We start from the raw sequence: 20,361 nt of genomic DNA, 5'->3' as shown, positions 1-20,361 counted from the left end.
TGGCCCTCCAGTGGGCAGTGCATAAACAGATACACGGTGTCCGTGGGATGGAAATGTCACAGAGAGACCATAGTGATAGAAGGTTGAAGAGCACTAGCTGTGTGTCGGCCTCCATCTTATTCCACCCCTGGAAGCTTGTAAGCCTTTGTCTTGCAGTTTGGGTTTTGGTTTTAGTATATTTTCTGATCTGAAAGTTCTTGGTTTGTGATAGAAAGTTTAGGAACTTGAGAAAAGTGTAAATAAAATAAAATTTATCTTGAGGTTACCACTGCCAATTTATTTATTTTCTACAGAATTGAAATCTCCTTGGTTTTAGCTTTGTGTTCAACTCTTTTCAGTATTGCCCTTGTAATGTTTTAGTCTGTGCCAGAGACCACCGTGAAATATCCCTTGTGTTATGGTCTCCTGCAGGGATTTCCCTGCCCTCCATGCCTGAGAGTGCGTTCTGACCCCACGGGCATTGGGTTCAAGCCCCTGGGAGGCCAGGCGCCCGACTGCTAGGGGACTTGTGGTAATTGCTCCTTGTTTGTTTCAGGTGTGATCCCCTGGGCCCGTTTGCTGTCGGGGGAGAGGACCTGGACCCCTTTGGGTGAGTCCTGCCGGGGAAGGGGCAGCAACACAGCTTACTCTTGCGACTTTACAGCCCCAGCTCATCTTCTAATCTTAGAGCTTTTCGTCAGTCTTGCTTTGGGGTGACTGAGGCCGCTGTTGCTGAGTGGCTGAGAAGTACTGCCACCGTTGCACTCGGCCGTCCCTGGAGCGGTGCCGGAGAGCTCTGCTGGCGGGGCGGGGGGAGGTGCACTGAGCAAGCCCCGCAGACAGTGCCTCTGGCCTCTGTCATTAGCTGCGGTCGCCAGTGGAGGACAGCAGCCTCCCTTGGAGGGAAGGGTCTCTGGAGAGCACATGGTGGGCGACAGACTGAAGGCCAGTTCAGGGCTCTTCAGGGGTTCCCTCACTTGCTCTGGGGAGTCTCGGATCCCCTTTAAAAATCTGTGTGTGGGGGTTTTGTCACACACCCAACAGAGTCATTACAGCCTAGCCATGCCCTGTCTTCTCCGAAGGCTTCCAAGTAGATTTTCACCTGTGTGGCAAAGTGACCCCAACTCAAGCACCTCATTTTTAGACAGTGGGAAATGGGGTGAGCCTGCAGTTAAGCTTGAACGGTGACCGCAAAGTTTGCGGAACATCAGCTCACGCATCCCGTTTTGGGCACAGGAGGTCAGGTGCGTGGAACTCCATGAGGGACAGATGCTGTCAGGAGCCAGATTTGGGCAGTTCTGCGTGTGGTCCTGGAGCACCCTGAGGCCCTCTCAGGAAACCGAAAGAAAGCCATGATCAAGAATTGTCCCATTGCTGTTCCTAGTCCTTACACCTAAAATGGTGCCCTGTGGAGCCCTGTGGTGGTTCTGCATTGACCTTGGCACATTCTGGCACTTGTTCCTGATCAAGTTGTCCACCTTGGACGTAGGACATGGCAGGGCTCTCAGTTTTGTGGGCTCGGGCAGCCTGGGAAGCTGAAAGGGCAGGCCGCGAGTGCCAGGAGAGGTAGGTGTGCTCTTGGTGTCCTTGTTCTTGCCTACTTCCTGCTGACTCTCCGGCAGCCATCCATCAGCGTCCGCCCGAGCTCTCCAGAGCACATGCAGTTTGGGCAGTTTGAGTCCACTTGCCCCTCCTTCGCCTCTTCTCCAGCAGCTCCTCGCCACACCTGCTCACCCATCTTTTCTTCTTGCCTCAGGTGCCGGAGAGGTGGCATGATTGTGGATCCCTTGAGATCTGGCTTCCCGAGAGCACTCATTGACCCATCCTCAGGCCTCCCAAACCGTCTTCCTCCAGGCGCTGTGCCCCCAGGAGCACGATTTGATCCCTTTGGACCCATTGGGACCAGCCCGTCTGGGTAGGTACTCACTCAGGCCCACTGAGAAATAGGGCCTGATGGCAGCTCGGCCCAGCATTGCAGAAACCAGCAGTCTAACTATAGGTGCCGAGTCGCCACTGACTCCGTTCCCCCACCGCTGAGGGAGCGGAGCCTCCTGGGTCCCCTGCCTGAGGCCTCCCCGGGGCTCCCCATCCCTCAGTGCCTCCCTTCCCCCAGCCCCACTCAGGGAGCACTCCGAGGAGGAGGAGCCCCTCGTACTCACTGAAGCTCAGTCCATGTCAGGAACACGCTGGATTCTAGTAGCAACACTCGTGGGTACATGTGACTGTCCACATTCCATAGATGCAGCAGTCCAGGACTGAAAGATGAGTCCACTTCTCCAAGGTGGGAGAGTCAGGATTATGGCTGTAGAGCGCATTCCTTAAAGCCCACAAGAGCACCACGTGGTTCTGGAGGGCCGGCTCTTTCTGCCCGGGCCCTGGCCTCTCCACCACTCCCAGCTCACCAGCCCCTCTTTCCATTCCAGACCCAACCCAGACCATCTACCCCCACCGGGCTACGATGACATGTACCTGTGAAGGCCTCAAGAATGTAACACCCCAGCCTTCCCGCCACTCTGCTGGAGCTGCCGCCGCTGGCCCCGTCAGCAGCCATGTTCTTGCGGGCTGGGGGCAAGGGACTCTGCCCATGCATTCACAAGCCTGCTGGGATCGCCTCCCCACCCCCTGTCCGAACCAAGACACCTGCTGCAGCTCTCTACCTGGCTGCGTCTAGGTCCCAAAGAGCAATCAGTGTGTCTCTCTCACCACCAGCTCCCCCATACTTCTCAAGGGAGACCCGGCAACATACACCCTCAACCCGATGCAGTCATGGCTGCAGTGCTATAAGAACAGAACGCATTTTGGATGTTATTATAAGAACCAAATGTCAATACAGAAATCATGTTGCCAGTCTCCCACTCTTCTTTACCGCACAGCTCATTCCATTTCTGAGACTTTAGCGTTTAAGTGTTCATGGGGCCAAGTGACTCTTTTCCTACCCAGGGCCTGTTCTTGCTTGTCAGACACCTTCCCTTCCTAAGTTGCTTTTGCTCCTGACATCACTAAGGTGGATCCCAGTGTGGCTGCACCAACGAAAATGAGAGACTAGAAACCCCCTAGGCCACAAGGAAGACTTGCACAAGGGCAGGCGCCTTGCAGGAAGACCATGTCGTGCCGAGAAGAATCCTCCAGTTCTGCCTGTCCACGCAGACCCTCCCTCCGCGCCGTCTGTGCCTGGACAGTGGCAGCCTACAAGCTGACCTGAAGGCTAATCTTACCTTTGCCACTAACTTACCGAGTTGACCCTAAGCAAGGCTCTCCCCTCCCAGGGCTGTCCTGCTGCCTATTGACATCTGAGGTGTCCTTCCTTCTCGGTATCCTGATGTCCGCCTCTGTACGGCCACATCTCAGAACTGGGGCAGAGGAAAAGAAAATTTTTGAGGCTTTGTGTGGTGCTTACCCACAGAGGAACTCCATGCCCCACCCCTTGGGCCCCATGTAGGAAAGCTCTGAATGTGGTATTGAACCCCGCTAGGAGCAGGGAGCCCGGCCTCCGGCAGCCTGTGTCCTCTGTCCAGGCCCACCTGACCTCTGGTGTTCTCCGAATTCTTTTCAGCCCGAGGCCTGACAGACGTGGTCAGTGATGAGCCCCTGTGCTGGAGTGGAGAGAGCACCACAGAGCACCAGGCCCGGAGGCAAGAGATCAAGGCACTGGGCACTTTCCCTCCACAGCTAGCATTGTATCTGTGGTTGGGTCTTTCTGCCTCTGTGATCCCTGAGTTCCTTCTCCTAAACGAGGACGTATTATTTATCTGTGGGCAGAGGGCAGACTACCTGAGCCCTCCTGAGGTATTTGCTAATATGCTATGCTAATATGCTCTAGCCTGGGGGTTAAGGGGACACTAAACCAGGGCCTGGGAGGGGAGACCCCATCTCCAGCGCTGATTTCGTAAAGACCACCTTGAGGCCTGCAGAACGTTTGTGCCCTGGAGAGATACCCAGAGATTGAGCAGAGCTGCAAATACAGTCATCAGTCATAGCCTTCCTCCTCAAGGGCCTACAAATGTGTGGAGAGTGTTTGTTCCAGAATTGGATCACACCTGCTGTGGAAGGGAGTTGGGGCAACTTGGTCACATAAGCATCCTTTATTGTAAAAGGGAGCATTAAAGGAACATCACACTAGAAGCCATCAGACCAGCAGGGAAGGTAGGTCGCTTTTAGAACTGTGATTTAACGAAATGATGGTTCAAACAATAAATTCGGCACTTAGGTTTTCTCGTAGCAAAGCCCAAAAGGATTGTCCTGTACCTAATTCTATTGTCTGAAAACAGAAGCTTCAGTGATTCTCTTCTGCAGAAGCAGCCAGTTTTGGCGTGGGTCTCCCTGTATCAAGGACCCTGAGGAACACAGTGCCTTAGTTGTGTGGGGGAAGTGACTGGGGCCTTCAGAAACTTCCAGGTCACACTGTGCGTGTTGGCTGGAGTCTGGGCTGCCGCCTCCTTCCAGCCAGGAGTAGTCCCCAGGCAGTGAGGGGGGCCGGTTCCTGGTGTGTCTTGTCAGAGGTGGGGTCCTTACCAGTAAATCCCAGTACTCAATAACCTGTTCCTTTTTTTAAATAACAGCTTTATTGAGATACAGTCCACATACCCATGAAGTTTACCTTTTAAAAGTGTGTGATTCAGTGGCTTTTAGTGTATTCACAGTGTTGTGTGTCCATCACCACATCTAACTCCTGAACGTCTTCGCCACCTCAAAAAAAGCCCTGTACCTATTAACAGTCACTCCCGTTCCCCTGCTCCCGGCCCTAGGCAACCACTAGTCTGTTTTCTGTCTTAAGATTTGCCTGTTCTGGACAGTTCTCATAAGTATAGTCACACAGTCTGTGGCCTTTTGTGTCTGGCTTCTTTTCACTTGACATCCTCAAGGTTCATCCATGTTGTAGCGAGTGTCAGCACTGCGTTGTTTTATGGCCGAGGAATACCCACTGTGAGGACATAAATATCTCATTTTCTTTTTTTCTGTTGTTTTTTTTTAATATAATTTATTGTCAAGTTGGTTACCATACAATGTATACCGTGTGCTCTTGGCTTTGGGGTAGATTCCGTGGTTCATCGCTTCCATACAATATCTGTGCCCATCCCAACAAGTGACCTACCTCCTCAGTGCCCATCACCCGTTTCCCCCTCCCCCCGCCCTATCAACCCTCAGTTCTCTGTATTTAAGAGTCTCTTACATATACCACATTTTCTTTATCTGCTTATCAGTTAGTAGGTGTTGGGATGTTGCCACTTTTTGTGCTGCCGGGAACATTTGTGTACAGGCCTTTTGTGTAGACCCAGGTTTTCATTTCTCTTGGGTGTATGCCTAGGAGTGGCATTGCTGGATCGTATAATAATTGTGTAGCTTTTTGAAGAACTGCTAGACTTTTCCAAACTGGCTGCACCATTTTATGTTCCCACCAGCAGGGTAAGAAGGTTCTAGTTCTTCCCCATCCTTGCCAGTACTCATGAGGCTTCTTGCATATAGCCATCCTAGTAGGTGTGAAGTGGTTTTGTCCTGTCTTTGTTTCAAGAAAAAGAATTTGACCTAGGCTGTGTGAGACAGAGACCAGACACAGCCAGTCACCCCAGGAGAGCAGCCTGTGGCTTTGGTAGTAGCCACCTTGAGGTGACCATGGCTGGGGAGCCACAGAGGGATTGGGTTTGACTTGGGAAGCTCTGGTCAGGATGTGATACAAGATGGGTCAGTCTATAGGGAAGTTTCCAAGTCTGATGCAGCCCATGGCACCACTTTCACTTGGTTTGAAATTTCTGTTCACCCAGTGGCTTACGAGGAAAATAAAAGTTTGATTCCAAGTTGTCATCTTTTGGTGACAGGCCACAGACCACTTGGACTATCTTTTGCAAAAGCTCCCACATCCCCATCTTCTCTTCCTTGCCTTGTTTCCTTCCCAGTTCCTGGAGCTGCCTGTGTTTCTCTTTGCTTCTGTCTACTCTGTGTCCTGTGTCCGTCTGCACCGTCGGCCAGGGTACAGAGAAGCACAGCAGCCGCACTTGCCCAGCTTGCTTGAGCCTGAGAGTCTCCTGCGGCGCTTGTTCAAAGTCCACAGTATGTCCTGGCCCCGACCCACACCTGGATCCCGATCTCTAGGGTCGGGCTTTGTTTTTTATGTGTTCCTCATTTTCATGTGATCAGGTAAGTTTGAGAACTCTCAAGAAGAGAAGACTGTATCCTTGCTACTCAAACCAACTGCACCAGCAGCATCACATGGGAACTTGTTAGAAATGCAGAATCCCGGGCCCCACCCCAGACTTAGTAAATGAGAATCTGCATTTTAACAAATTCACCAGGTGACTTATGCACATTTAAAGTCTGAGATGCTCCGATGTACAATCTTTGTATCTTTTCCTTTTGCCTGGCCATCAGGTGCAAAGAATTCAGCCAGTCTTCTTGGTTCATGACACACTATGACTAATGCATGCAAGAACTCCCTTATTTTGTTTCTCAAGTTTTACCCCTGATACTCATTCCATTTCTCTTGCTCCCATGGGTCACTCACATGTGCTTCATGTATGTTTCTAAATATGCATGTACCCTTGTAAAGTAGCATATTGTATCTTCAAATCATAGTGACCACAATGAGGTAGTATCCTCATTCTTTAGACCAGAAAAAGAGGGTTTGGAAAGGTCCAGTAAGCTTGGCTTCCTCAAAGCCACACTGGAGTCTAATAATCAGGCCAGCATGGATATGAGTCACAGACTTCCCTCTGCCAGTGCATGGTTCTATCTGCAAAACGAGCATTACCTCTACCTTCAAGATTGTTACAGGGTCCAACCAAATAGTGTGTCTTATAGACAGATTGTTGAAGCTCAGTGGGTGCCAATTGTTATTATCACCGAGGCCAAATGGCTAGATAAGGCCTCATGAGGGCTCAAGGATAAGGCTGTCTTCCAGTGCAAGAGACAAGCACTTGTCTGGTGCCCGTGGTGTGCTTAGCTTTTCCTGGTCTCACGTGGTACTCTAGCCACCTGCAAGGTAAACACTGAGAGCAGCACTGGTTGAGGTGCTAGGCTTGCCCCTCCAGGGATGGCAGAACCATTATGGGAACCTGGGTCAGCCTGGTGCTAAAGCCAGTGCTCCTTTTGCAGAACTGCTGTACCCAGATCCCCATGGCCTCTCCAGGGGAAGAGCATGGGTCTCTGCAAAGCCCATTCCTGAAGTGTAAAATCAAGTCAGGACTGGAGGAGGAAGGATTGAGGCAGGACAATCACCGGAATGTTCTAAGGCTCCCAAGTCTGCAGTGTGTTATCATGTTCCTGACCAGGTCCACCTACACGGCCCAGAGCACCCAGGTTAGGAGCATTGTAAGTTACCCAACACAACCCCCATTTCAGAGGAAAAAAGCCTGTGAAGCCCCTCTGTGAGGGTGAGCCCCTGAGAGGCTTCATGGGGCCCCAGAGATGGGTTTGGAGTCTGCACAGGGCTGTCCCAAGTGATGGTCGCATCTGCCTGCTAAGTTTAGCAGGATAGAAGCTACTCTCCTCGTTAAGCAGTTGAATAAGCAGGTCTGAAGCAGTTGAGTGACTTTCCCAAGGCCTTGCAGACCACAGAAATCGTAGCCCCACTAAAAACTGCCCCAAACGGCCAGTCACATTAGTCCTGGAGACCAAAATGAGTCTCCTCCTCTTCCACCCTCTCCCCTCAACTATAGAAGGTGAAATCCAGGTTCAGCACCCTGGTCAGCACCAACCTTAAGTGCAGCTGCCCTTGGACCAGGGTAGCCCACACAGTGTCCGCTGCTCTCCACTCCAGGACGTCCCGCTCCTGGGACAGGCAGGCAGGCAGGCATCCCTGAGAGAAGAGTACCTGGCCTTAGGTGTTCTGCTTCCAAGACAAGAGTCCCGCCCTCCCCCTCGTCTTCAGGACCACAGTTTCATCATGTAGGCTGCTTGGTTCCCAGGACATAAATCCAAATGAGAAGCCTGTGCCTATGAAGAAGAGAAAGACAAGCAGGGGGCCTGAGCTATGATGCTCCTGGGAAAGTTCTAGGCCACTATGGCTTTCCCCATCTGTAAAATAGGGATAAAGGAACTGTCTCCAAGAACTTGTCCATCTATGGGATTCCATGGTTCTAAGTGGCCCATGGGCCTAGGCAAGTTCAGTCCTCCTGCACCTCCCCTCTGCCTCTTCCCCACAGAGCCTCCCAACACATTGAAACCACAGGCCTCCAACTGGCAGCCCACAGCCCAGATCTGCCTGCAAACATGCTGTGGCCCTCATGTCATTAAGTTTATTTAATAAGAGGCATGATGGCATATTATTAAATTTGAGTCTTGTCTCTGCTGTGTACCAGCCCATATGACCATGGGCAAGTCACAACCTCAGCTTTCCCATCTGTAAAATGGAAGTAATGATAGCACCAAGATGTGAGGTTTAAATGAGCTACTAGATGTAAATGCTTAGAAGAGTACCTGGCAGAGAGAGGGAGAGCACACACATGAGATTTCACTTATGAACAGGATGACCAATGGGTGTAATGCATATCTGGTTCATTGACGTACAGACACAAAGTTTTCTTTCATTCAGCTGACCTCTGTTAGTGCTCCCTTTCTCATCTCTGCATCTGTGGCCCAAGCAATAACTCATCCCTTTGATTCTCCAACTTGGTCTAGTCCAGCTAAAACTTGCCAACTCACATCCAGTTCCAGGAGGTGTCCCCTGACCTCTTTTGGATGTTTGCTGCTCCTCTGTGGCAAGGCAAGGAGAAGGAAAACAGAAAAAGTATTTCTCTGCTGGCAGTGATGGGGTAGGGGGGAGTGCTCTTGCTCTGATTCCTACTGGGTGATTTGAGTGGGTTTCTTGATGCTGGGGTCCCCATTAGACAGCAGGCATAGTTTTGTGGGGTGGTGAGAGCTTTGTCCTGGACCCTCAGAGAGCACGGGGGCTTCTGTCTAGCCCACCAGACACTCACAGCCCAGCTGCTGCTTGAGTTACTGTTCTGGCCACATGGCCACCTGTGTCCCCAACAGCTCCAGCCTCCTGTCACCTCCCCACACCAACACTTGGGGCTCCTCAAGCCACGGGGCCCTCCATGTGCCTCCCATTCAGGGCCTCAGACACCAGGAGGGAACGCAGCACTGCCCTTCTTCCTCCCTGATCCCCAGCACCACTGTCCCTTCCAGCCAGCACAAGCCACGTCCATGGCCTCCCACATAAGAAATTCCCAGGCAGAACCACACCTCCTCCCCTTGTTCGCAAATAATTTGGAGTTCCAGGGGACACATTTCGAGCCCTCTTGAGAGTACTCTTCTTAGGTTTTTCATCTATTCAGTACTGTATCTCCAAAACCTATCAGAGAATTGGGGGCACAAATCATTGCTGAAAGGCTGAACAAAAGATCCTCGGATGGCCAGCACCCAGGTGGTCTGCAGGCCTTGTACTTCAAACCCTCCAGCCGTCGAGAGGCAGGGGTCCATCCACTTCTTGACATAGCCATCTCTCTGAGTGACTTAGTAAGCCCTGGGCAGGGGTGAGGAGTGGATATCTGAGCCCAGCAGTCAGCATCTTACCAGACACTCCTGGGTCCTCAGTTTTGGCCTGTGACAGAAATGTGACATTTCTCAGGCCATGGGATAATCCCTATCAGCATCCTTTTACCCACAATGTCCAGATGTCCAGCTGCTCTTGAAAAACCAGGAGCTCTGGCAAGCGTGAGCCCATCCACCACAGGGCACCAGCCAGCCAGAGCTGAAGCAAGCACCCCTTTAATCCTGCCATGGCCACCTGCCACAGCCACCTGCTTTGTGAATGTGACCTGCAGTGCTGAGTCCCACAGGCATGTGCACAGGGCCCTGCTTTCATCTTTGATGGGAGGGGGTGAGGACTCTCAGGAGGAGAGTCAGATGGCTAACAGGTGAGGCAGCAACAGTGACAACTCTCCTATGGCCCCTAGCCCCCAGGGGGGCTTCACTGAAAGGAGATGTGGACAGAGAAAGGAGTCAAAGAGAACAAGGAGATTGGAGGAAGAGAAGAGCTGGGGGAGGGAAGGACATGGCCTTTTCTGAATGCCCTTGATACTCAGTATCGGCCCAGACACCTCATACACACCCCCAGGGAAGAGGTTGGCATGGCAGCCCCCCCTTCCCCTACCCTCCCTGCTCCCCTGGGGCGGCTTTCCTGCCAGTAGATCCTTCTGCTCCTGAACCTCCCCCTAGGCCCAGGAGAGCAGCCTCCGCCTCCACCTTGGCAGCTCGAGGGCCCAGAAGGAATGGGCTGCCAAGGCGGAAGCCTAGAGTTCGGGGTCATGTCCTCTGGCTATAGCTGGAGACCACAGTCCCAGGGACTGGCCTCCCAGTGCTGGTGTCGTCCCTACAACATCTGCTGAGGAGTCTTCCAGCCACGCCTCCGCAGGCAACCTTGGTGGTTGGGAGTGAGCTCTCACCATGAGCAGCCCCCGTGATGTGCCCTGTACCAGTGTGAACCTGTAGTCCTCGTTACAGCCTTGTGAGCTGAGGACTGTGGTCACCCCCGTGAAGACACACCTGCTCTTCAGCATGCCTCATCTCAACACGTCGGCACAGAACCTACACACCTCTACCTCCCCAGTAAACCACAGGCTTTTTATGCCACTGAGTCTCTGATCTTGCCGCCTCATGGTTTATGATTCCTCCTAGTCATCCAGGAAAGCCTTTTCTGACCCCCAACTCAATCAGATACTTCCTGTGTGCACTTGCACACATAGCCTGATGTGCACTGTCCTGTTAACCCAGGAGTTCTGTGACTGACTAAAGGGCAGGGACTGTGTGTCCCTGCAGTGCCTTGCCCAGGGAAGGGTGCTAATTAGATATGAGTGAATGAATGAACGAATGAATGAGTGAGTAACTAATAGTGTTGAGTAATGATGGAGTGCCAGGCCCTGGGTAAGTGCTTTATGGGGATATCTCATTCACTGCACCCCTGGTCTACAGATGAAGAAACAGACTCAGGGACATTAGACATCTGCCAAGCATCCAGGGCAGTCAGACTCCGGAGCCATTTCCCATTGCTCTTGCCTGATGGACAATCCTCAGTCAGCCCCCTCCAAGAGGGACCCTGTCTCAAACCCCTTGAAGTCAGTAGGGACAAAGCTCAGAAGTGCTTGGCCACCAGGAGAAGGAAGGAAGTAATCCTGCCACCAGCGGCACCAATCAGATATCCTGGGGCTTCTCATTTGATGACTGACCCGGGAAGAGAGATGATCTGGAGAAGAGGGTATTTGGGCCAAAGACCAGAAGATACAGAGGGCTGGCTCCTGGGACATTGACTCTCCTTAAAGAATGGGGTTGGGGGGTGCCTGGGTGGCTCAGTTGGTTAATATCTGACTTTGGTTCACATCATGATCTCACAGTTTGTGAGTTCGAGCCCCGCATTGGGCTCTGTGCTGACAGCTCTGAGCCTGGAGCCTGTTTCAGATTCTGTGTCTCCCTCGCTTTCTGCCCCTCCCCCACTCATGCTCCGTCTGTCTCAAAAATAAACATTAAAGAAAAAATTAAGACCGGGGTTGGAACCTGGGGGAGCCTCTTGATTGAATCTTACCCAACTCTACTATTGTCCGTCCCTAACGATACCCAACAACTTGACCAGTAATCTAACATACCTCTACTAACAAGGAGTTCCCTACCACTCCAAACGGGACAAGGTCTCAGCAAGCGTCTCTTTCCCTCAGCTGAAACTTAACCTCCTTGGAGACATCAAGGGGAGTCTACTCTCTCCCAGAGAAACCAACACGCCCAGATGAAAAGCATCTCCTTGACTTTGTCAGTGCCACCAACCCCCCATTTTTCTCCCAGAGAACTCCAGTTCCTGGGTCTTCTTCATAATGCCTCCCTTCCTCCTCTCTCCTCCTACCCCTCCAAAGCTCTCCAGACATAGGGTAACATGCACTTAATTTTGGAATGCCCTCCGCTTGTGTTTCCTGATCTAAGCCCCCAGACAAGGCAGAGTGGAAAGGTTTCCAATTTCATTCTGGAGGACGAGAGGGGGGTGGAGCGATTTGCTCAAGGCTCATAGGGAAGAAGTGACTTGCAGGACCTCGGCTCACCTGGTTCCCAGCCAGGACCACGCAGTCCCCTCCCAGAAGGTCTGTGGCCATCTCTCCTTCACCCAAGCAAGGGAGCATGAAGGCAAGAGATACCAGCATAATCTGGAGAGGGGGAGCTTGACTGTGGCTCTGAGGTTAGTTAGCTTCCTGGGAACGGCAAGCCCTGTGGCTTCCAGAGAAAGAGAAAACATTGTCAATAATCCAGAGGTTGCTTTGGCTTGGAGCTGCCTCAAAAGAGTAGGTGTCCTTGGCTTCTGAGGGAGGTCAGGCAAGAGAAGGTAGCGCTGCACGCGTTTGTATGTGTATGTGTGACGTGTGCCTGCCCAGCTCTGTTCCCGTGCACGTGTCGGTGTAGGTGTATACATGTAAGGACATTTTAAAGAGAATCCCAGAGCAGGTGATGCTTGCTTACTCTCAAGGAAGGGAGTGGATAATGGTGCAATCCCCCAGTAGCAGGCAGGCACCTTCAGCCAGGAGACTCCTGGGATGCCAGGGGTCAGTGAGTGGATGTGGTGATAGACACTGGGATTCGGAGGTCCAGGCATGGCTACTCAAGGTTCTTGAGCAAGAGAGAATCCGGATGGTGTTATCACAGGCTCCTAAATACCCAGCAAATGCCCCGCAAGACTAGCTAGGACCTGCCTCCAACAAGGCTGGGGGAAGAGGGGTCTTCTTCCATCAGAGACACCCTTCTACCTCCCCCACACAAAGCAGCACCAGGGCCCTGAGAGGGGAAGGCAAATGGGTGCCCAAGCTCTGACGTTAGGTCCCAGAGACAAAATAAGCTCCACCCTTCCAGCGCTGGGATCTTTTGCATGACTATCGCTCACCCCTAGAGCGGGCTCCTGGGGAGGTGAGGCAGGGCTAGGGGTCTCCAGGGCTGTGCCTTGTTCATTCAGCAGCGAACACCAACTATGTGTCAAGCATAGTTCTAGCCCCAGGGCCTACAAAATGCCAGCCCTCACGTTGCTTGCAAGAGGGTAGTGGTGGGAGAGAGACAGTAAGTATAAAACAGGGCGGGCCGAGTGGTGATTAGCTCTGGAGGAAAAAGCAGGGAAGGAAAAAAGAGAATGAGGTTGGGGTGAAGGGAAGGTGCAATTTTAAATCAGCATCAGCAAAGGACTCACTGAAAAGGTGGTATTTGAATAAAGCCCCTAAGGAGGTGAGTGGGCCTTACACACATTAAGGTGAAATGCCTTCCTGGTAGAAGCAGCAGCAAGTGCAAAGGCCCTGAGGTGGGAGTGTGCCAGGCACGTTGAGGAACAGCAAGGAGGCGAGTGTGGCTGGAGTGATCAAAGAGGCAAAGTGTGAGAAATAAGGTCAGAGGGGCATGGGGGCCAGATTGCAACAGGATTTCATAGGCCCCCCCCTGGGGGTGGACACACATCTGGGAAGACCCGAATCTATGCAGTTTAAGGGGCCATCCTTTAAAAAAATCAAAATTAGAAAGAAAACTTTGACTCAGGGCCTTGGAAAGTGCCTGGGGCAAGTGAGGGGCCTGGACAGTACATCTGACCAGATGCATAATTTTGGCTTTTGCCCAGAATGCACAGGAGCCATAGGAGAATTCTGAGAAGAGGAGTGACCTGACCCAATTAAATCTGTCTGGCTGCAGAGCGGAAGATGAACTGAGGGCAGAGGGCACACAGGAGAGGAATCAGAATACCAATGAGCAATGTGGACTACGTAACTGTGGCCAAGGGGTGGACACAGGCAGATTCCAAACAGAAGCAACCAGATGTGCTCATGGGTAGGATGAGAGGTGTGAGAGACGGCAGGTGGAATGGCAGCCCTGAGGTGTTAGGCCTAATCGAGTTATCCGTCCCCAGCTGAGGTGGGGACGAAGTGATGATCTTAGTGACTAGACCTCCTACCTCTCCCACTTCACAGATAACACAGTACTCAGAGAGGTGGAGTGCCCAAGGTCACACAGCCAGTAAACAGCAGACTCTGGATTCAAACCCAGGTTTGCCCCACTCCAAAGTGGATAGCTAACACACTAGGGAAGCAAGGTGTATGGACCCTAGTAGCATGTCAGGTGGGCAAGGCCGTTCCTGGAAGTGAGGCACATTCCGGTGACCACGGGGTTCCATGGGACCACTTCATACCTGCCCCCAACAAACCCTGCAGAGAAGGTTCTCGGCATCCCGCACCAGGTTTCTCCCTGATTCCTTCCTAAACCTGTTTCTGATCCACCAGCCAGGAGGTCTGAGCAGCAACCCTGGGGGAAATGTTTCTGGCTCTCCAGTGTTCTTAATTCACTGTAAAGGTAATGACCCCCTCGATCCATTATACACATTTTCTAAAGGAGTTTCCGCATTAGGATGTAGAGCAGGCTTCTCTGGCTTAGAGAAAACCTGAGATTCCCAGGATTTAATCTTCCAACAGATTCAGCCCCTAAATAAATCCACAGCATTTAAACGGATAGGAATTGATGGCCCCAGATGCATCCACTCAACAGGTGAGACTCAAATGAGCCCCCCACTGTCACAGTCATGGATATGGCTTGAACCAGCATTTTTATTATCACCATGGATTTGAAAGGCCTTAGCTTATCACTTGGGATGTTCAGCCTGACTGTAGTTCACCTAGAACAGCTCCTACTGCTTTCTGCATCCACTTCTTCCTTGGAGTGTCGGGGGGAGGGGAGGGGAATTGACGCATCAGGGAAGCCCTGACTCCTCAATCTTTTACCAGCTAGAGGCTTTGTTCTTTTCAAACCACACCCCCTCAACACCAGGAACAGAGCCCAGCAGGCCCAGCTGAACAGCCCTTGTCCCCTCCCGTCCTCCCCCAGCCCTCTGCACGCGGCAAAACCTGCCAGCAGGAGCAGATATTTGATCTACCGTAGAAGCTGTGATGTTACATTTCCCAGATGTTCAGCCCACTGGACTGAAGGCTCTGGTTACAGCTAATCAGGGCTGCTCTCACCTACAGACCCCATTCCCACCCCCCCCCCCCCCCCAAGAGGCAGTTGGGATCCAGGGCCCATGTGGCCAACTGAGATGGGGTGAGTAGGACCTGCGTGGGGTCAGGAGGCTCACGGAAATGACCCCTTTAGAGTCTTCGCACCAGTGGCCTAGAAGGCTTCCTCTCAAAGCCCTCTAGGGGTGTTCACGCTGGGTGATGCCTCCCTGCATCTCGCTGCCCCCTAGAGCCCACTTCCTTTCCTTGTCAGTAGTTTAGAGAGTCCAGAAGGAGCCTGCGAACACTCCATGAGAAAAACGGAACAAACAGTGGTCCCCACAGCTAGAACTTCTAGGCCACCAGAACGTGTCTGATTTCTCCCCCAATACATTGGGGCTCACTTTACTGCTAAGGGGGAAGAAGGGAAGTTCCAAATTCAGCATTTCCACGGAAATACAACAAAGCTCTCACCCTTTCTTGTAGGAGAGACCCCTCTTGTCCAGGTGTGCACTGGACCTTGTAAAATGTGTGCTACGATCTGGTTGCTGCAGGTCATTCGATCCCAAGACCAAAATCAGGCTGTTACAAATTCTGGACTCTGACCCAGCCTAACCAGGGTACTCTGGCCCCTGCGAGCGGCTGGATGTCCGACAGTGGTGGACACCAAAGCCAGGCCAGAACACGGCCCGAGAGAATGGGGAGCAGCTGCCAGACCCCCTCCTTTCCTGTACGAGTGGCTAGAGGCAGATACCTACTGGGCTCCCATTCCTAGGGCAGAACTGGAGGGGCCCCAGGGATCATGCAGCCCAACCCTCTCATTTCACAGTCAGGGGGACCAAGGCCTGGAGAGGGGACGGTCGCCTCGGTGTTGGTTTCTCCTCTCCTCGGGAAGCCACCACCCAACAGATGGTCAGGGCTGAAGGAGGGGGGCCCTCCAAGGTCGCCCAGCACCCACACTTGGCTGATGAGGACAGCAGGGCTCCAGGAATTCCCCAAGGCAAAGAGGAATAGGATGGACAGCCTTTCAAAGGGCTCTCAATCCTCAGAAATGCCACGAAACCTCATCTTCCAAGGGCAGCGTTTCCAAACTTGTGTATTCTTAATGGCAGAAGCCCTCCTCCAAAAAACCTTATGCAAAACCTCAAGCTGCAAACAGATCAGAGGGGCTGCTCTCCCACGTGCAGCCTGGGCCAGGCCCCAGACTCCCCTCCAGCACCCAAGACTGCTTCCGCAGGACCCTCTGTGGAGCTCAGTCTTGCGACCCCAGGCTTTCGGGGGCCTTGCGGCCCTGAAGCTGAAGCAGCCAGGTAGGGTGAGCGCTTACTTAGGACCCCTGAAGGGCGTGGCTGGTCTCCAAGACCTGGACGACTTCGTTCTCCACCAGAGCCTGGCCCCCGTCCCCATTGAGCTGTCTCATGCGCAGGTTAATGGAGCCGTAGGTCTTCCTGGAGCCACTCCCAGGAACGAAGGTGGGCCTTCGGTACAGCTCACCCTTGCACAAGGATACCATCAGCAGCACTGACAAGAGCATGCCCCCCACGGTGAGCAGCCCCAGGCCCGCGATGATGCACTTGTCAAGGTGGGAGCCAAGGCGGGCATAGTACATCTCCAGTCGCTCCATCTCCCGCGCTGTCACAGTGTCGGGGTTGACGCGGGCCTCTCGGGGGATGGCGTATGCTGTCACCACCAGGAGGATCCCACTCACCAGGAAAACCAGGGCAGAGACAAAGCCATAATCCACCGGGCGGCTCACGGGCTCCAGGCCTGGCCCCTCTTCAGAACGCAGGGACAGATCGTCCCGCTGGGATCGGGATCGGGAGGGGGCACCCCCAGGGGGACTGGGGGAGCTGCCCAGTCTGGTGTCCCCAGGGTTCTGGAAATGGGTCTCCTGCTCCTCTGAGGAAAAACAGGCATTCTCCACACCCTCCCTGGGTGGGGCCACTGGGCCAGGAGGAGCCGGTCTCCTTGAGATCTGGGAGCCATGACGCAGTGTCTTCAGTTCCAGAGCCGGGGGAGATGCCATTGGGAAGGAGGGCCCCGGCTCATCCCTTGGCCTCTTGGCAGCTAGAAGAGAAAAGAGGAAGTCAGTTTGGGCAGAGTTCCCTTGGGGAGACAGCTGGACGGATGGGGAGGCGGGGGGCGGGGTGGGGTATTAGTGACAGAGAGGTGTCATCCAGTGCAGGCCGGGACCTTGCTCCACTAGCTGCTCCACCTGCTTTGGGCAACTTACTTATCCTTGTGGGCCTCAGTTTTCCTATCTATTAAGTAACAGTAATACTCCCACTCCCTACTTAATGGGACTGGCGCAGGGATTGAGATAATCCATGTAAGCTACTCAGAACAGTAAGTGCTCAGTAAGTACCAGCAGTATGCTGTCCTACCATTTTAGATAGTGGGTATCAGGTTCAAATCCCAGCTTTGCCACTTGAACTTGGGCAGGTGATGTGGCGTCTTTCAGACTCAACATTCTCATCTGTTAAATGGCAATAAGCAAAACGCCTCCCTCCTTGATGTGAGGATTTCACAAAACAAGGAAGGCCCCAACCAGTTCAACTAGTGAACAGACACTGTCATGGTGAAACGAGAGTGGCCGGGGAAGGGGGCGGGGTGGAGATGAGGAAGTACGCACAAAGAAGAGAAAGTCAGGGAAGCTTCTACGAGCTAGTGGCCTTTGAGCCAGACCTCAGAGGGCGAGTGGGAAATCCCCCAGCAGTGAGAGGGGATGAGAGCATTCTAGAAGGGTGGCAGCTCGAGCAGCTCTCAAAGGACTCTGAAAGCCAGGCCGAGGAGCCAGGGAGGTGAGGTGGGGAGGCAGGGAAGACTGCAGTCTGCCCAGGTTTCAGGAAGCTCTCTGGGACTGCTTCGTGCAAGACAGACAGGATGGGAAGGAGGCGACTGGAGGCCAGGGGTCCAGGGAGGAAGCTGATGTGCTCAGCGGTGGCAGGGATGGTGGCTCAGAGGGTAAAGAGGAAGGAGCCCATTGGAGAGCCATGACTGAGGTCAAAGCTGAATGCCTTTATGTAAGTAAAAGATGGGAGGACTTGGAAAGGGAGCAGGAGGGGGAGGGGAGAAGGGGGCACTGTCTGCTCAAAGAGGAGGTACCCCACCCAAGTATCTGAACACACACACACCCAGACAGACGGCACATGCGCATTCCTGCCTAAGAGTGCCACCTTTGGCCAGAGGACCATATTTGGCTCGTGAAGTTTTGCTTTCTTGTTGTTTCCGGCCTGTTCCTTTGTTTTTGAGGTAGTTACCAATATATCAAAAGCCAAAGATTTTACGTTTTGAGCTCTGGGTTCCCGACTTCTCTTGCAAAGTGGGAGACTCTGGCCAACCGAGGCCCTCACTCAGCTGTCTTCTGAGGCAGGTCCAGTGCTGAGCCCCCTTCCCCACAGAGCAGACAGCGCTCCTGATCCCACGGCAGAACTACTCTGTTCCCTGCACACACGGACATCCAGGGCCCCGTCACACAGATTCGAGTCACCAACACTGTACAGAGACCCCCAGGTATAGAGTGGCCCTGGTGGGTCTACACACATGTATACGCATGATTCTAGATGTTTCCCTGCATTCCCATGCCTGAATTTATTCTCCAGGGCTATGTGGTTCCGTGTGTGTGTGTGTGTGTGTGTGTGTGTGTGTGTGTGTGTGAGAGAGAGAGAGAGAGAGACAGAGATAAAGACAGAGAGAGGGACAATATGAGCAAATGAAGTGAAAATGAATAGAATGAATGAATGAAAAAGAGCCTCCGTGCAGGAAGGCACGTTCTGCGATCTTTCTGATCTTCCTTCCAACGTGGCCTCTGCAGCAGACACCTCTTCTTGGCGCACAGTGCCTTTCATCTGAGTACAAAGCCAACTTTCACTTACAACCCATTCCTACCACCGTGTCCCTCTTTCCTGAGTTCCAATTTAATAAACCTTTACTGAGCACCTACCCGCCCTATCGCAGGCCTTTCACTCAGGAGCGCTTCCCGTCACCTTCATCAACCCGGTGAGCAGAAATTGCCAACTCCGTTTTGCAAACCACAGCCAAGATCCCCTGGCCTGCAGGTGGGGGCCAGAAGCCAAGCATAGTGTCCCTAAGAATCATTGTCACCTACAAACCCGTGAGCCCGAACTGTCCTGCACTGGTGGCATCGTTCCACCCTCCCTCCCTGGCTCTTCCCATCCCCACTCGTAAATTCAACTCCGTTCCACGTTTAAGGCCAGTTTAAGGCCACAGTGAGCAGCTTGAGGGCAGGGATGGGTCTGAATCTGCCTGGGTCCCAGCCCCCTGGCCTGGAACCCAGCCAGCCCTCAGGAATTGCTTGGCAACCTGCCCAGGCAGACAGTCCCTCCCCCGACCCTGAGTAGCAGGGTACCTACTGAGAGCCAGGCTCTGCCCAGACTGCTCCCACTTTCCAGTAAACAGACAAGAAGAGGTGTGGTGCGCTGGCTGGCTTTTTTACCCTTGGCACCAAAACCTTTTTCCTGACTGCCACCAAGAACAGGAACTGGTGGTGACCACGCTTGCCCAGCAGGTGTCCAGATATGTCCCTTCCCCGCACACCCCCCCTCCCGGCCCCACACCCAGATCTTTAACACCTTCCATAGAACGCAGCTCCTGGAGTGGCCCAAGAACTCCTGTCCCAGACCAGCATGTCCCACGTAAACTCAGGGCACCCAAATTCTGGAAGCAGGGCTTTCTTTTACCCAACAGGCACCCAAAACTTTCTCTTAGGACACCAGCGTCAGGGTAAGTGCAGAGAAAAAGGGGGCTCCCGGTCACCCAGGGTTGTGAAGTCTCCCACCCCCAGATTCAGAGATACCCACCAGTTAACAAGGGCCTGCCCCGTCAGTCACCCCAAACACAAGCGGAAACAAACTGGCAAAGAAGCTGGTGTCCATGGTTCACGCCCCTCTTCCCCACGGTACGAGTTACACTCTGCAGTCCAACAGGATCTGACAGACACACCCCAATGCCACATTCACAACCCCAGGGACCTTTTCCACGGGCAGCACGCACAGACGTGGGAAGCCACGCAGGGTGACCCACAGATCCGCAGACCACACCGGTGCTCACACCCCAGGAAGGGGTAGGGCTGGTGACGCACACACAGTTCACTATCCCCAGGACGGCTCCCACCAAGACCCGCCCCAGGGCCGGCACCCCACCCACCCGTGCGCACCAACCCTCGGGGAGGCAGACGCACAGCGGCTGTGGGTAAAGCTTCACAAAACCCAATCGATACACACACGCACGAGTTGTACACAAAGCCTCGGGGCGCGCACCTACGCACACGCAGGTCCACGCTGTTATACCCAAAGTTCCGCGCAGAAAGCCCCAGCAGCCCGGCTGCCGCCGCCACGCGCGCCCGCCTGCCCGCAGCTCACACCCCCTGCTCCTGCCCTTGACCACAAACGCGGCCGGGCCAGGCCGGACGGGGCCGGGCCGGGCGGCGCCCGTAGCAAGG

At 53.4% G+C, this 20,361-nt stretch overlaps 2 protein-coding genes across 4 annotated transcripts in view; one reads left to right on the top strand and one right to left on the bottom strand.

Annotated features, from left to right (window-relative positions):
• Window positions 1–5,800, top strand: part of PSMF1 (proteasome inhibitor subunit 1) — a 48,264-nt gene extending 42,464 nt beyond the window's left edge. For 2 of the 3 annotated variants that reach the window (XM_029915950.1, XM_029915952.1), the window contains exons 6-8: window positions 536–589; window positions 1,736–1,894; window positions 2,403–2,829. In XM_029915950.1, the coding sequence (XP_029771810.1) occupies window positions 536–589; window positions 1,736–1,894; window positions 2,403–2,454 (265 nt within the window). In that variant the 3' untranslated portion in view covers window positions 2,455–2,829. Of the gene's footprint in view, window positions 1–535; window positions 590–1,735; window positions 1,895–2,402; window positions 2,830–3,532 lie in introns of those variants that run through there. The other variant, XM_029915951.1, reaches the window with a different exon arrangement.
• Window positions 5,801–15,252: 9,452 nt separating this feature from the next.
• Window positions 15,253–20,207, bottom strand: TMEM74B (transmembrane protein 74B). Its single transcript, XM_029917371.1, has 2 exons — window positions 20,180–20,207; window positions 15,253–16,967 (listed from the first exon to the last, which is right to left on the bottom strand). Exon 2 carries the CDS (start codon window positions 16,924–16,926, stop codon window positions 16,228–16,230), a length of 699 nt encoding a protein of 232 aa, XP_029773231.1. The 5' UTR covers window positions 16,927–16,967; window positions 20,180–20,207; the 3' UTR covers window positions 15,253–16,227.
• Window positions 20,208–20,361: the final 154 nt, after the last annotated feature.

This window comes from Suricata suricatta, chromosome 12 (assembly GCF_006229205.1).
Source record: "Suricata suricatta isolate VVHF042 chromosome 12, meerkat_22Aug2017_6uvM2_HiC, whole genome shotgun sequence".
In the NCBI taxonomy this organism is placed as follows: Eukaryota; Metazoa; Chordata; class Mammalia; order Carnivora; family Herpestidae; genus Suricata; species Suricata suricatta.
Note: the sequence above shows the minus strand (reverse complement) of the source record. Positions and strands in the feature narration are given on the sequence as shown.

Bases quoted from the DNA above. Each gene is read 5' to 3' on its own strand.
- TMEM74B (XM_029917371.1), bottom strand. From the start codon at position 16,926: ATGGCATCTCCCCCGGCTCTGGAACTGAAGACACTGCGTCATGGCTCC.